We start from the raw sequence: 17,040 nt of genomic DNA on the forward strand, positions 1-17,040 counted from the left end.
CTGGGGATCAAACTCAGGGCCTCATGTATGGTAAGCATACTTTCTACCAATGAGTTATATCCCCAACTAGTCTGTATAGTGAGTATCATCCCATCATACAGAAACTAGTATGGTCTATGGCCATACCACCTAAATGTGCCTGATCTCATCTGATCTCAGAAACTAGCCCATCATGGAAACATTCCAATTCTATCTACATCAAAGCAAGTCCACAGATTAGTAAAACCATAGGGATAAATAGATCCTGCTGTACAAAGTTGCTGTATTTTAGTTCTACCATTATGTTATAGTTGAAAACTTCTCAGAAGCAAGATTTTTCTGTTTCTTCTGCTTCTTTTCCTATCACATTCTATTCAACAAATACTTATGGAGCACCTGCAATGGGTTTGGCATTGTGCGAAGTGCTCTGCATAATAAAGACAACATCTCTCACTCAAGAAAGTACCTTCTGCTCATAAACTAGAAGAGAAGTTACAAGTATCCACCAGACAGCAATAAGCTCAAGTTGCAGGACAGATATAGTCAGAGTTCTAAGCAGGGAAAACCACTTCTGGGAAAAAAAAAAGATTTCACTTGAAAGGTAGCATTTATGCTGGCCTTGAAATATGGCTAGGATTTAAAAAAGTACAGAGAAAACCCAGGGCAAAGCAGAGGCTGTATAAGAAAGTGACAAGAGATGCACTAAGATAGTATGTTTACACAGTATGCCGGGTTCTACATGGTGGGCTAAAATATTTTTATTTTCCTTGGTAGGCTAAAACAAAGTATCAAAAGCTGGATAGGAGGGTGATCTGACCAGAGATGCATTTCAGGAGGATTAATCTAGCAGTGCTGTGAAGCATGAGTTCATGAACTATGGTCCATGGGCCAAATGGACTGAGGTCTGATTCTGTACAGCCCATGAGCTAAAAGTATTTTTTACATTTTTAAAGGCATTCACAAAAGGCACTGTAAAAAGTAAAAACAAAGCACATGTGATTGAGTCTTCATGTAACCTACAATATTTACCACCTGGCCCTTTACAAAGAAAGCCTATGATCCCCTGGCATGGAAGGTGAGTCAGAAGAAAGCTGACTTGCAAAAGTCAGTTTATAAATTCCAATTCTAGACCAGTACTAAATAACAAGGACTAACAGCTTTCATCTTAAGTATAAATATTTTAAAATAACTCTCTTCCACCAAAAAAAGTCCTCCTTTTCTAAGTGGTTTCCAAATCCTTCTTCAAACTTTAATGGATTTTTTCGAACATGATAATTTACATAATTTTGTTTTTTCTTAACTCACAAAACTCCTAACCCTCAAATTCCCATCTAGCTACTGTCCTTTCATCATGTCTACCATGATCAAGCTGTCACTGTCTCCATGTCTTCACCTCCCAACGTACCTTGGATCTCTCCTTGTGAGATTCCCAGGCATGGCTCAGTGCCAAAACCAAGAATTCTGCCTGGTCCTTATCACATCACAGTAGCTGCATTATCTGTCCATAATTCCCCACTGGGAACTCCTCTGCTGGCCTGGCTTCCTTGGATGGTAGGGTGGCCGGTGTTCTCTTCCTAGTTCTCTGTAAACTGACCACTCCCCTTCTCAGGATTTTTCTTTTGCAGGCTCCTTTCCTTTGTACAATTTGTAAATGCTAATGTTTAATAAGACTGTGCATTTAACCCTTAGCTCTTCTCCCCTCTTACTTACATTCCCAACTCACCTGCTCTCTCCCATGGCTAGTACCCACACCTCTCTGCCGGGTTGTATTTCTGATTACCCACCTGACACTTTCATCTCAACATCACATCAACTTCGCAACTTCACAATAGTTTGTCATAACTTCCTTCTTTCCTAACCTGCTGTCACTCCTCTCTTTCCCTTTTATAGTATGAGGAAACAACAATCACCTGGACAAACCAATCATCCTAGATTCCATTTGCCTTTCCCTCCATCCTTCCAATTAAGTCTCCAAGTCTCATATATTCTATCTTCAAAGACATAATGGCTGTCCTGCTTGCCATCCTTATTGCCACAAACTTGGATCAGGTCCTCCTTATTTCTTACTCACCTCTTTATCTTTACCTGCCTCTGCTCTCACCATTTCATCCCTATCCCTTCAATGCTTCCAATGACTTCTTGAGTATCAGGCACTGTGCTGGGATACAGGATGAATAAGATGGATGTCCAGCATTTGCCCAACCTCTTCATTGATGCCATAGTTCTTACACTCAAATCTGATATGCTGCTTAAATTCTTTAATACCCTTCCCCCCATCACCTACAGGATAAAACCCAAATTCCTTTGCATAGGATACACTGCTCTCCACAATCTGGTTCCAGCCAGTCACTGGGTTTTTATCTCCCATCTCTTAATCTCTAGCACTGCATGCTGGGGCATGAGCTCCCCCCAGAACAGCATGTTCTCTCAGGCTCCCTAGCTCTGGCACAGGCTGTTCTATCTGAAATCTCTTCCATAGCATGACTCTTCCTACTCATCCTTCAACTTTCTTCTTATACAATATCTCCTCAGCGCATCCCTCAGTGATCTGTTACACCCCTAGGCATATTTTTTTCAAGGACTTTTGCTCTCAAGCGCCCTCTGTCCTGCACCAGTAACTTTATTCTACAAATTGCTTAGGTTTCTTTCCACGGAAAAATGCTCCCCTAAAATGACCCTGTGAGGTTTTTTAAGCGACTATGTAAGTTTAAGCTTTATTTCCAGAAGACAAAATATTTATTAGTGGAAGAGAATGAAGAAGTTGGTTTGGGGACTGAGACACCCCTACTCCTTGCCTGTAGAGCAGGCAGTCAAAAACTAAGGTCAGGAGGTTAGGGTTACAGATATGCTTGAAGTCCTATGGAGTTCTCAGTTACTACATGGATAAACCAGTTACTACATGGATAAACAAAACTGTGTTATAGCCATACAAGGAAATCTTATTCCACCACAAAGAGCAATGAAGTGCTGATACATGCTACGTGCATAAATACCTGGATTGACCCTGGAAACATAAAGAAGACAGACACAAAAGGCCACATATTATATGATCCCATTTATATGTAAATTCATGGAGAAATAAAGGAGAAACACAAAATGAATCATTTCACAGTCCCCACAAGGAGTGCCACTGTCTCTCAGATAATGGCACATCTTAACATTCAGAAGTGTCTATGTTATGCTTACTTGGAGTATTCTAGTAGCTTTTTGCTTGTAGTCAAGTAACTCCTGCTTAGACGATTCCAAATTCGACTTGTGTAACTTGACTAGCTGCTGTAGCTCATCAACTCTCTTCTTCTCATCAGAGTATTTTCTTTCTGCCGCCGTAACTGCTTCTGCCAAATTCTGACGTTCTAGTTCCATTTTATTAAGGCGTGCGGCAAACTCACTCTGTGATAAATTTCCACATCATACATGTAGCTTTGAGGTGTATTTTACAACCACTCATTCAGACATCTTATGGGATTTATTACATCAAACCAACAACATAATGAGGGAAAAGTTATTTTTTTAGGAGCTAACAAATAAAAAAATCTAAAGTTGGGGCTCCAAAACATGGCAACATATCAAACTTAATGAGGTAGTTTGTTGAAAATGCAGCTACCCAAGGACTTTTCCAGGATTACTCAATTGCAATTTCCAAGACTGGGCTTGGGAATGTTTTTTTAAAGAAATTTTCCAGATAAATCTTTATTTCACCATAAATTTACTTATTCTGGATATTTCATGTAAATGGAAACATGTAATACATAGCAAGTATTCCTAAATAAAATTTAGTGATGGAATTGAAATATGAATATCATCATTTAAAGAATGAATATGTAAAAAAATAATGTAAAATATCTCACTATTAATTCTTAATACTGAGATGCTGAGATAAACTGGTTTAATACCCCTTTTCTAAAATACCTGGGATGTTTCAGATTTTGGACTTTTTTGGGTTTTGAAATATTTGCATCTATATATTGAGATATTATGGGGGAGGGGACTCAAGTCTAAACATGAAATTCACTTATGTTTCATATACATCGTATACACGTAGCTTGGAGGTAGTTTTACATAATATTTTAAATAATTTTGCGCATAAAATGGTTTCACAGTACAGAATTTTCCACTTGTGGTATCGTGTTCAAAAAGTTTTGGATGTTAGAGCATTTCAGATTTAGGGTTGCACAACTGTACTTCAGATATACTAAATACAATGTTATTAAAATAAAAATTTTAAAAAACCACATTACTTGATATTTACTTTCAGGGCTGAACTATTTTCACCTGTTGATAGAGAAGCTAGACCAGTGGTTCACAGCCCTGGCCGCCCACTGGACACACCTATGAATCTTGTAAAAGCAAGTTACCAATGCCTGGGCCCTGCCTCAGACAGCAGAATCAAATTTTCTGGGAATGGGGACTTGGGCATCAGAAATATTATACAGGTAACTATAAGGTGCAGGCAGGACTGAGATTGAACTAGACATAAAAATTCTTAAGAGTAAAATACTAAATATCATACAATTTTCTCTTAAAAGAAATGAATCAGATTAAGCTAGAATTAGAAAAACCTTAAACAAAGAGAACAGACAAGATGTCCCATGCTAGCATATACTCAAATAATGGTAATTGCTATTACACAATCAAATTCAGTATAAGATGTGTACTTCTAATATCAGCTATTTAAAATATGTTTCACACATAAAATGAAGTAAATTTAGCAAGGGTCAAACTAATTTTTCAAGTACCTGGGTTTCTGTCACAGAAAGAAAATTTTCTGAAACACTGCAGTATTTTACTAAAGAATGTGTTATGAAGAAGCACAAAGTCTTTCCTCCTTGCCATATATCAACACAACACTCTTGTCACCCCTTCTAACCTGCATTTGTTTGTAGCTCTCTTGCTCTCTCTTCAGAGTGGCATCTGCTTCATGCAGTCTCTCCTGAAGAGTTTGCAGAGCTTGATTCTGTAGACTACTACCTTCATTGTGGTCCTGCATTATTCTAAAATACAATGCATCATGTGAAATAATACAGTTCCACAGGATACAGTGACAAGATGGAATAATTTCTGTGAGTTAGTCAAGCACAAAAAAGGCAGTTCATCTAAAACATTCTTAGAGAAATATTTTTCATTTCATTTCATGTAATCTATACTTGTAGGCTTCCAAATAAAGTACATATCATTAATTGAAAGATTAATGACACTATGCTCTTCAAATACTTTTAAATTCAGATTTGCTAAAAATGCATTTTGAGGTTCAAATGATGAATCCATTTTAATTACATACATTTCCAACCAAATAAATTTTCCCTCTTGTAAATTTCCAAAAAGCTAACTTTTCCTAAGTGAGGACACACTACAATGTTTACCATTACTTACACTGGAAAGAGAGAATCTAGCTCATGTTTTTCACCATTAATAGAATTACCTACCGAGACTTTTCACTCTGTAAGGCTTCCAGAGCTTCTGTGCGTGTGCTCAGCAGTTGGTCAGCCTCCTGGAGTCTCACTTTCAGTACAGCCAGCTGGGAATCCTTTGCAGCAACTGCTTCAGTCAGGTCATCAACTTGGGCTCGGAGTTCTCGAGTTATTCGATCACTTTTTGAATGGTCAATATTCCATTTTTCAACTCTTGCTCTTGCTTTGTTTAATTCTATAAAAAAATAAAACTTCTCTATTCAAGGAAAACCAAACACATCTTCTCATGCACACATACATAAGAAAGTTACTTTAGTACCTTAGCTACTGCCAAAATAAGGAGCTTACAAATACCTTCAGCTTTTTTGTCCCAAACAGGACACCCACTTTTCAAGATCAACAGTCACACCAATATTAAATTTAGCAGACTAGAAAGTGGCATGAAACTACTATCATAAAGGAATTGGGAGACAAAACTAGGAGAAAGCAGTGTTAACACTAAAAATCTTCAGTGAATTTTCTGAATTTGGCTAGAAATAGGTGAGGGAATAGAAATCCACATCAAAGGTACACTCTAGGAAGAACAAAACAAAATAAGACCTAAAGACAAAACAGGAAAGAATCTGGTTCACTTAATTACTGTTGCAAAAGATGTTCTTTTCACCTAGGAAAGTGGAGCAAAAAGAGAAATATAGTGCTCCATTTCAGAACAAAAAGATATTTCCACACCCTCATACACCATCTGCAATTAGTTTGCCACCACAGAAAAAAAGAAAACTTCTTTAATACTGCAGCCAACTTTACAGAATCCAGGAAAAGCTTTATTTCTATGCCTACATTAGTCTAGGCAAAGTGAAGTTTGGTTTTTTTTTTTTTTTTTTCCTAAAGTCATGGTTTTTTGAGACAGGGTCTTGCTATGTAGCCCAGACTGGCCTCAAACTCAAAATCTTCCTGCCTTGGCCTCTTGAGTGCTGGGATTACAAGTGTGTACCACCATACCTAGCTTAAAATCATTCTTAGGCAATGGTCCTATTCTGCTCTGCTGGATCTTCTTCCGTATCTGGGCAAAACTTTTTGCGCACTGTGCCCTCACTCTTCTCTCAGCCCCAGAAATCAAGGCAGCCATTTCCTCTCTTTAAGTTTCTCATCACCCACACTTACAACATTCACCCCTTCCATGTCACTACCTCAGTCATGAGATTATTTCCTTGTTATTTAATCCTTTCTGAGGAATTTCAGGTCACCTCACTGCACAATCCCCAGAGCACTATTCAAATTGAGTTCCATACTTATTTAAGCCCTGGAGCAAACAATATTATGACCCTGCTTACTAGTGTCTACTACTTTACTTAATCCCATCTTTTATTCAGGAACAGTTTCCCCTGAAAGTTCAGAATAAATAAACCAAAGGAACAAGACAACTATTAATGTCTGGCCCCTGTTAGTTCTTAAAGTCAGTGTTCGTAAAGAAAGACCAAACTAGTCAATATTCTATAGCTTGGATTGGTGGGAGGATGATTGGCCTAATTTCTAAAATTAGGCCTTATATTCTATGAAAATACCATTCTATAAGTCTTATCTAAACTATTTCTAATTCAATACAAAGCTTTTATTTTGAAAAGTAAAATTCCTAATTTTTGAAAGTTAAATTCCTAATCTTGAAAAACTGAAATAAAGCCCTACCTTCTTGAGTTTCTTTGGATCGTTGAAGTAATGAGGCCATTTCCTGGTTTAAAGACTGGACTTCATTCCTCAGCAGCTGATTCTCCAGTCGGAGATTAGACAGCTCATGTGACTGGTCGCCATCGCTAGGTGCTGAGCTGTGATCGGTGCAGGCAGCATTTGATGATGTGCTTTCCTTTGAGGAATCCTCATGGCTTTCAGGGTGAACATGTGAATTACTAGCAACTTCTGTAAAGAAAAAAAAAGAGTACATTCTGTTTTATTGACATGGTCGCCGCACATGCATTAGCAGCATACTTTGGAAGGATACGTTTTGGTGAGCTGTTATAGCGAAAATGACAGAAAAATATCATGAACTTAAATTCTCAACAGATCTTCCACTTACAAAAATCCATTCTCACAAATGGAGTCTATAGACCTCCAATGATCCCAAAACTCTAGACACACTGAATGAACTGTTACAGAGAATGTAAGAGTACAGTACTGGGAAGAAGAAAAGCAGAGATAATTTATGTGGCCAGGTTTCAGTTTTTATGTCTCTGAAACAGTTTTCAAAAAACAGGAGAAGTCTCTAACATTGAAACTATCAAGGGTTGGGGGTGTGCTTCAAGTGGTAGACTGTTGCCTGGTAAGTGTGAGGTCTTGAGTTCAAACCCCAATACTGCCATATCAGGAAGGCACTAGAGAATAGCTACAGGTTTCAAGGCAAGGAGAGTAATAATAGGTCACAGTAATTTGTTATATACCAAACTGGAATCTAAGATGTTTTACAAAGTGCCTCATGAATTCACTCATCTTGTTTTTAATTTTGTATTAAATGTAATTCATATATTCTTTTTACTTACTTAAAAATTATGTGATTAAAAAATGAACTATAGCTGGACACTGGTAGCTGACACCTATAATTTCAGCTACTCAGAAGGTGGATATCAAGAGGATCATGGTATGAAGCCAGCACAGGCAAAAAGTTAGTGAGACTCCCATCTCAACAAATAGCTGAGCATTGTGGTCCAGGCCACCCTGGGTAAAAAGTAACACCCTGTGTCCAAAATAACCAGAGAAAAAGGACTCAAGTGGTAGAGTGCCTGCTTACCAAGTGCAAAGCTCTGAGTTTAAACCCTAGTACCTCCAAAAATAATGAAATTGACTAAAAAAGGGCAAAAAAGAACTCTTTACAAGGATATACACACAAATGGGTGGTGGTGGCTCATGCCTGCAATCCCATGAAAAAGTCCTCAATATCTCTAGTGATTAGGGAAATGCAAATTAAAATCACAATGACAGCTAGGCTGGTGATCCATGCCTATAATTCCAGCACATGGGAGGCTGAGGAAGAAAGACCATGAGTTTGTTCCAGGTCAGAGGAATAGCTATGAGCTGTTGAGTACCACAGCCAGATAACAGGTAACATGAGAGAGTATCATGATTTTAGCACGTTTGAAATGTCCAAAATAATAATATCTAGAAGGAATTTTTATAGCCTTCAATATTTACAGGAAGGAATAAAATTAATGAGGTACGCATCTATCTTCAGAGGCTATAAAAGTAGCAAAAATAAACCCAAAGAACTCAGAATTCAATAAAATAGTGAAGAAACATACTAGAGAGGATCAACATAACAGAAGTGGTTCCCTGGGAGATATAAACAATATTAGGTAGATAAATCTTAAAATGCACATGCTGAAACTCATTAGGCTGTATGCTTTATGCACATCTTATTGTATGACAATATACTTCTTTAAAGTTATTCAAAAAACCAGGCATTTGGCACAGTGTATAAGATCCATGGTAAGGGTTCTATATATGCCAGATATTGATATTCTTCACGCAGTATGTGTGATCAAAATTTGGTTTTGTAAGGTTAGCATCAATGCATTAATGTCTATGTTAAAGTTTCATTGGTGATACCTCTAATGTTTTCTGAAATAAAGTAATCTTCCCTAAATATATATGACATAGACAAATTTTTAAGAAATGAAAAGCCAACTGAGTCAACAGTTAAAATTTTTCATTATGAATGCCCCAGTCCCTGAGGGTTTTAATACTGAGTTCTAGCAAACATTCAGAGTAAAAATAATCTCAGTCTTAAGCTGACTAAGACAAGAAAAAAAAGGGAGAACCCTTTCTAATTCACTTTGTATGGCTAACATAACTGTAATACTAAAATCTAGTAATATTATAGCTCCATTTCACTTATAAAGTAAATGCAAAAATCCTAAACAGAGTATTAGCCAACAGAAAGTTAAATTTGGTTTTGTTTTTAAAGTCAATTTATTTGAATATTATATTGATATTAAAGAAGATAAATCATATATCGTCTCCATAGGTGGAGGAAAAAAACCCTGCTAAAATTCAACATTAAACTCAAACTACTTTACATGGGCATCTCCTTAACCTTAAATACCTATTAAAAAACCTAACATAAAATCAAGCTTAACCAGTCAAAAGTATTCCCGTTAAGATAAGAAATGGGACACAAAATAGATTGTCAAGTCTTAGTGTCAATGAAGTAAAGCCCCCCACCCCCCAAGAAAAAGATTTAATAAAAAAATAAAAGGGCTGCCAGGTACTAGTGGTTCACACCTGTAATTCTAGCTACTCAGGAGGTAGAGATCAGGAGGATCGTGGTTTGAAGCTAGCCTGGCCAAAGACTTTGCGCAACTCTATCTTGAAAAAAAACCTATCACTAAAAAGGGCTGGTGGAGTGACTTGATGTGTAGGCCCTGAGTTCAAATCCCAGTACTGCAAAAAAAAAAAAAGGGGCTAACAAGAAAGTCTTAATCCACAGATGATACGACTGCATTGTTGAAAATCTAAATATATATACAGAAAAATATGAAGATAAGAGCACTATCCTCAAGAAATATGGCCCAGGAAGTCTGGGGAGGTACCAATAATTCATTTTTTATTAACTACACAAGTGATTGACAATGGTCTAGAGGAACAAATGGGTTTAAACATCATGCTATATTGGCCTTTCAAAAACAGCTCCCAACTTTCTTTGCTGCCTTATTTTCTTCAGCACTGTACATCTCACACTTACTGTTTCCAGAGTTTCTTATACATTTTTCTACTCTATTAACTCTTTATATATAATCTTTTCTCCCTGCTTGGAATGCTGTCTCCAACTTTTTTTTTTAAGCTGGCAAACTCCTATTCATGCTTAAAGACCCACTTCAAAATAGAGACTCTCTTTGAATCCTTTTAATACCTTAGGCAATTAGTTACTTCCTCCTCAGCTTCCACAACACTTACAAACATTTTGACTATTTCACTTACTACACTATGTATGTAAATTACTTGTTGACATCTCTATCTTATCCACTGGACACTTTTTTAACCTTGCACCCAGTAGATTCTCAGCAAATGTTTGTGTAATTAACCAAAAGAAAGTTGAGAGCATATGAGTATGATCAGTCAACCGCAAGTATATGTGCCTTTTTCAAAAACCTCAAGCCCATGCCCCTCTACAGTTACCTTGAAGATATACACTTTACTAACCCACAACCAACGGGGAAGCTTTAACTTTTAAGACCGTGCTTCTATTTAACCATCAGCTCTATAAAGAATTCTCACAAAAATCTATCATGCTTACTGCTATTTTAAAATGCTTACTAGGGCCCACTTTACTATGTTAACTTCATTTTACCAGTGAGAAGATATACTTGTGAAGGTAACTTCACAGCTCATTAAGTAATTTAAAACCACAGTTCTGGGCTGGGGATGAAGTTCAGCTGGTAGAGCCCAGTGCCAGGCCCTAGCACTGAGAGGAAAAAAAAAAAAAGCAAACCAGCATTCTAAACTCTAATTCACTGCTAGGTCGATGCTCTCAACTCATCTTGAATCATAATTCAGTCTTGGCCTTACTTCTAGAGGATGTAGGGAAAAAAATACACAAAAACCCACAACATATATGAGGTACAACTTCCTATCATTTTATAATCTCCTCTTATCTTAAATTTCTTAGATGCTGCGTTTGGTAAAGGTACTCAACAGACAACATTCAAAGGTCTCTACTGTAACTCCACATTAACTATGGCATCCATCCTCCCTCACCCTCGTTTACACCACATATTGATAACGAGCCTGCTCTTTTACCAGCAGGAACAGATACTGAAATAGTGGATGAGAAATGCTACCAAAACATTTTAACCTACGACGACATATTCAATTTGCTTCATCCAAAAAGAAACAGCACTGATTAACTACCATGGCTTTGGCTGGCAGAATTTTCTTCACTGGCCTTGGTGGTGGTTGCACTGGTATTCACAGAACTGACACTTGGTGTCTGAGCATTTGGAATGGCAGGCGCCTTGCCCTTATCTTTCTTGATTTCCACCCTCCCAGTGGGCTCCTTCTGAGAACTATTAAGAAAATCAAATAGCAGCTCATCATCAGGTTCTGACTTTTTCCTTCGCACAAACTGGGATGAAGGCCTAGGAGCAGATGCACTTTCAACAGGATGGGAGGCCTCTGCAAGCGGTCTGTATTTCACATTTGCAGTGCCAGCAAGGATGGTGGCTTTTTGGTTCCGAATGCTATCAGCTTCTGAAGAAATGTAAGAGTCTTCAGGCCCAGTCTGGTAGGTCGAATCTGTATTTTGCTGAAGTCCAGCATAGTCAGTGCTCTTGCTATAGATGGTGTTGCTAGTGTTCTCCTTTCTACTGAGAGCTGTTGCAGCCCCTTGATCAACTCGATTTAAAAGATCTTCTGCTCTTCCAGCAAGATCAGCAAACCAAGACATGACGGTAGCAGCACAACCTATTGAGGAACCTGTAAAAAGGACATGAAAAGATGAGTGGGACTTAACAACAGCAGTGTAACAGCTAAGGCTAGGCTCTATGGGGAGACAATCCTGTGTTGAAATCCTAAGCCTGCATCTTATTGGCCAGGTAATCTTGAGCAAACTAACAACTGAGGCTGAGAAAACTTATCTAGAAAATGGGGATTTTTTTTTTTTTTTTGAGATAGGGTTTTAGTAAGTTGTCCAGGATGGCCTTGAACTCCTAGGCACAACTGATATTCCTGTCTCAGCCTCCTAAGTACTTGGCACTATAGGAGCATGCTACCACGTTCAGCTCAAAATGATTTTAAGATGAAATACATAAAAAACACCTTGCAAAATGCTTGGCATATAGTAAGCATTCGTTTTAGTAGTGACTACTACCATTATTACAACTTCCACAACTATTTTCCTTATAATTTTAATGAAGGACAAATCTTAACGTAGCAAAAGCATCTGTTCTGGGCTGAGTTGTATCCCCTCCCACCACCACCATGTTCATATACTGACATCCAAACTCCTAGACCTCAGAATGTGGCTGATTTTGGAGAGGCAATTAAAATGAGTCATTATGGTGAGCCCTAATCCAATAAACTGGTGTTTTAATAAGAGGAAATTTGGATACAAATAGACATACAGAGAAGAGAGACCACGTGAAGACACAGAGAGAAGATGCCATCTGCAAGCCAAAAAGAGAAGTCTCAGAAGAAACTAACCCTGCCAACACTTTGATGTTGGACTTTAGAACTGCGAGAAAATAAATTTCCATTGTCCAAGCCACCCAGTCTGTGACACTTTGTTATGGCAGCCTTAGCAAATTAATACGTATCCAAATAGCAAATGACACATAGCAAAATTCCAGTACAACCAAATAAACACAATTTTCTGAAGCTTATTTCAAAGCACTAAAACTTGGAAAAAAAAACCTGATTAATACAAAGCTATCAATGTTATACTGAAACACTATCATGGATAATTTAGGTGTGCATACATAGTATGTCTAAAGCGCACTTTCAATAATTCAAATATTTAGTACCTACCAGGTGTACATCAAGCTAAGTTTAGAATAAAAAGTTCAATTTTGGGCTGGAGCAGTGGTTCAAGCAGTAAGAGCACCTGCTTTTCAAGTGTGAGGCCTTGAGTTCAAACTCCAGTGCCGCAAAAAAAAAAAAAAAAAAAAAAAGGCTGACTGCATAACCACCCATTCAACACATGCACATATACTTACTTATATATCAAGTGTGTCACGGAAGATGAAGGTAATGATGAAGTAATTAACCCTCATGATATAGAAAAGAAAAAGCATTATTAAAAAGCCAACAACCATTTCTTGGATGTGTTCAACACCTTTGTCCAGAACTCTTTTACAGTTAACTCTTACTCTTGCTCTTTATTTAAATGGCATTTGCTTCAGAGTTCTCTTTCCTTCCACCTAAATTAGGTCATAACATTCTGTTCCTACTCTTCCTTTTGCCTCACAGCCCTTCATATTTTATAATTATGTGTTGTTTTTTAAACCATCTGTCTCTCCTTTTGGGGGAAGGGAGAGCAGTCAGATAAACACTATGTCTGTTTTGCTCACCAATGAATTTCTAGCCTCTAGCACACACACAGACATTCATAAAATTACTGAATGGAATTAATTTTATGTGCCAGATGCTGTGCAAACAATACTACATGCAAATCTTTTACAATCATATTATGTAACATGCAGCAACATACTTTAAAAAACAGCAACAACAAAAAAATGTGGATAAGATTTAGAAAGATCCCAGAGCTTAGATGGCACTTCAAATACTGAAATCTATGTCAGTCCAATGCCAAAATCAAAACCTACGTAACTTCCTTCGGAAGAAACTCACCCTTTAAACTGTTTTTTTTTTTTTTTGTAAAATATATTACAAACCAGAGACCAGTGGTTCACAATTGTAATCCTAGCTACTAAGGATGCAGAGATCAGGAGGATCACAGCTCAAGGCCAGCCTGTGCAAACAGTTCCCAAGATCCCATCTCAAAAATATTCAATACAAAAAAGGGCTGGTGGAGTGGCTCAAGCAGGAGAGCGCCTGCCTAGCAAGTCTGAGGCCGAGTTCAAACCCCAGTACTACCAAAGAAATACATATATGCATTACATAGCCAGGTGCTAGTGGCTCATGCTTGTAATCCTAGCTACTTGGGAGACAGATCTGGAGGATCATGTTCAAGACCAGTCCAGGGAAATAATTAGCAGACCCCGCCCCCCCATCTCCAAAATAACCAGAAAAAAATGAACAGCAGGTATGGTTCAAACAGTAGAGAGAGCGCCTGCTCAAAGTTCTAAGTTCAAAACCCTGCCCCGCCAAAACAAGTGAATAAAATAAAATGTATCACAGTTGTGTATTTCAGAGTTTATGTGAAATCAAATGAAAGTCCAGGCAAAACACTTTGACTTAGTAAACTCTATGCAGGTGTAAAGTATTATTCTTAAGTAAACATTGCTGGATTCTGGAGGCAAATTGCTTCTCCTCATTAAAAAAAAAAAAAGACCAATTTTTGGCAGTACTTTACGGTTTGAACTCAGGGCCCTGAGCTCGCTAGGCAAGCGTTCTACCCTTGAGCCACGCCCCCAGTCCTTTTTGTGCTTTAGTCATTTTTCACGTAGAGTCTCCAAGTTTTGGGCAGGGGAGTCCTTGGACCTTGATCCTCCTACCTATGCCTCCCAGATAGCTAAGATGACAGGAATGGCTGGTTTTTTCTGATGGGGGAGAGAGGGGTCCTCACGAACTTTTTGCCTGCTCCTCTTGATTTTTGCTTCCCGAGTAGCTGGGATTACAGCTGTGCCCCACCACGCCCGGCCCCAATGATACATTGGTTCCTCCTATCTTGTCTCCTACTTGAAAGTTAGTAGGGCTTTAAAACACCACAGTGCACCTTGACATTGACTACCTAATAAAATAAAGCCCTCAGTGATTGTTCTGGAACAGGTGGGCGAGCACGGGCAGGGATCTGTATACTAACCGGGCAGGACCTGCCCCAAAGGCCAGAGGAGGAGGAGACGCCGGCGGTCAGTCAGCCAGGCCCAAGGGAGTCTGTCAACCGTGGATGCAAGATAGGCGAGGAGAGACCCCCAGTGCGCCCCCACCCACCTCTTGCAAGCCTCTGGAGCGGGAAGCGAGGCTAGACTAGGCAGCAGTCGGGGACAGAGCAGGAACCGCCATGTGAAGCCTAAGGGGCCTCCCGCGTCGCCTTCCTCAGTCCCCAACCGAGTAAAGACTGGCCGGTCGGGAAAGGCGAAGAGACCAGTCTCGGCTGAGGCCGGCACCCCGCTCCTAGGGCCGTAAAAGTCTAGGTAGACCTGTCCCGTCCCCTGACTCTCGCCGCCCTCACCTGAGGACTCCTAACAGCTGCACCGTGGCCACGTCGCCCTCCTGGGCCGGGCCCCCTCAGCAGCCAGCCCAGAGAGGGCCCGGGCTCAGTAAGCCTGCTCCAGGACCTGCCGTAGCCGGACTACCTCTTCCGGGAGACGTGGAAGGGCGGCGAGGACCCCAAAACAGAGTGGCCCTTGAGCTGCCTGAGCAGCAGGGAAGCCCAGAGCCGCCAGACAACGACAGGCGATTCAGGCGGCGGCGCCGACGGCTGCGGGGGGCCTCGCGTCTGGCCACGCCCCCTTACGCCTACAGCGAACCCGGGAGGAGGACAGCGCCTGCGTGCGTGTGACGTGGCTTGCCTCCAGCGTACGACAGCTTGCACGCGGCCCGCACAACATTGGAGGCCACGCCTATAGGAGGGCGTGGCTCAGAGCCGGCCACGTGGGCAATAGAGGCTGTGCCCGCAGTGAGGCGGGGCGTGAGACTGCTGGATCTGCCTCGTTTTACCTTTGCACCTTGCATCCTCAGTTCCCCATGGTTTTAAGGATGAAGATGCTGAGGCCCACAGCAGAGGATGGGGATACAGAAAACATGATCCCTGAATTAATGAAGCTTACTTTCAAGGAACAGAGCGATAGTACGTAAACGAATGAACAAGACAGTTTCAGGGCCAGAACTGTAAAGGCAAGAAGACAGGGAGAAGTGACTTGTGGTGGGGAACTACATTAAGTGTCAGGGACGGTCTCTGCCAAGGAGATACCTGAGCTGAGATCTGCAGGATGGATAAGGCCAGCAAAAGGCTCTCCAGACAGCTTTGTAGTTGTGTTCTGCATACGGTGCATAGAATGTTTGAAGTTAGTGTAATATATATCTTCAGTAACTCACCAATTACTCATCACCTACAATGTGAAGAGGTTTGGGCTAATTTGACCCTAGTAACAAATTTACATCATAGTCCCCAGTATTTGCATTTTGAAGTCAAGGAAAGTAAGGCTTAAAGAAACTAAGTAGCTTATCTAAGATCATCTGCACTACTAAGGGGTCCACATTACTCCAAAACCTGTGCTTCAAGGACTGGGGATGTGGCTCACATGATAGAGCACTTGCTTAGCATGCATGAGGCCCTGGGTTCAATTCCCATTACCAGAGAAACAAAACAAAATAAACCAACAAGCAAGCAAACAAAACCTGTGCTCCATAGACTCAATGTTTTATTGTCTCCAAATTAAATATTAGCAGTAATTACAACTCCTCCTTTTCTTCCTCCTAAGTCAGGTTTAGCCTGGTCCAGCGAAGAGGAAAACTTCCAGCAGCACCAAATGGTAATAATAATAATGGCATCTAACATGTATGGAGCCCTTTTTAAGTGCCAAATACTCATTTGAGCATCAGATGTGCTTCATTTAATTCTTGCAACCACCTTATTGAAGGTGATGTTATTATTCTGTAGTAGGTGGTATTGTTATTCCCAGGTATTAAATTGCTCTTCCTGTCAAGAATTACTTGTCACCACTGGTTGTCACTTGACTACATATGCATCCCAGAGGAGTAGCCTTTCCACCTTCAAAGATGCCTTACTTGATCAGACGACATGTCTTTGGCCAATGGAAGGTAAGCAGAAATGTCTTTTTTCTACATCTAAGAAGACAGCTGTGATGTATTTCCACTTGCTCTCCTGGACTTTTTCCTCTCTCATGAGAATACATGTCCCAAGTGGGGCTGCTTCCTCAGCCTGGATCCTGAAAGGAAAAAGATGTGGAACAGCCCACATCCAGCATGTCAGACCGGTGACAAATAGACCTTTGCTGTTACAAGCCACCAAGATGTAGGGCTGTTTTTT

At 39.9% G+C, this 17,040-nt stretch overlaps 1 protein-coding gene across 1 annotated transcript in view; it reads right to left on the minus strand.

The window, feature by feature from the left end:
* Golga5 (golgin A5) overlaps positions 1–15,376 on the minus strand; it is a 33,999-nt gene extending 18,623 nt beyond the window's left edge. Inside the window, exons 1-6 of the mRNA XM_020174925.2 lie at positions 15,220–15,376; positions 11,280–11,843; positions 7,071–7,298; positions 5,403–5,622; positions 4,847–4,970; positions 3,166–3,369 (exon numbers count right to left, since the gene is read on the minus strand). Coding sequence (XP_020030514.1) covers positions 3,166–3,369; positions 4,847–4,970; positions 5,403–5,622; positions 7,071–7,298; positions 11,280–11,814 — 1,311 coding nt within the window. The 5' untranslated portion in view covers positions 11,815–11,843; positions 15,220–15,376. The remainder of the gene's footprint in view (positions 1–3,165; positions 3,370–4,846; positions 4,971–5,402; positions 5,623–7,070; positions 7,299–11,279; positions 11,844–15,219) is intronic.
* Positions 15,377–17,040: the final 1,664 nt, after the last annotated feature.

Source organism: Castor canadensis, chromosome 3, assembly GCF_047511655.1.
Source record: "Castor canadensis chromosome 3, mCasCan1.hap1v2, whole genome shotgun sequence".
Taxonomy (NCBI): domain Eukaryota; kingdom Metazoa; phylum Chordata; class Mammalia; order Rodentia; family Castoridae; genus Castor; species Castor canadensis.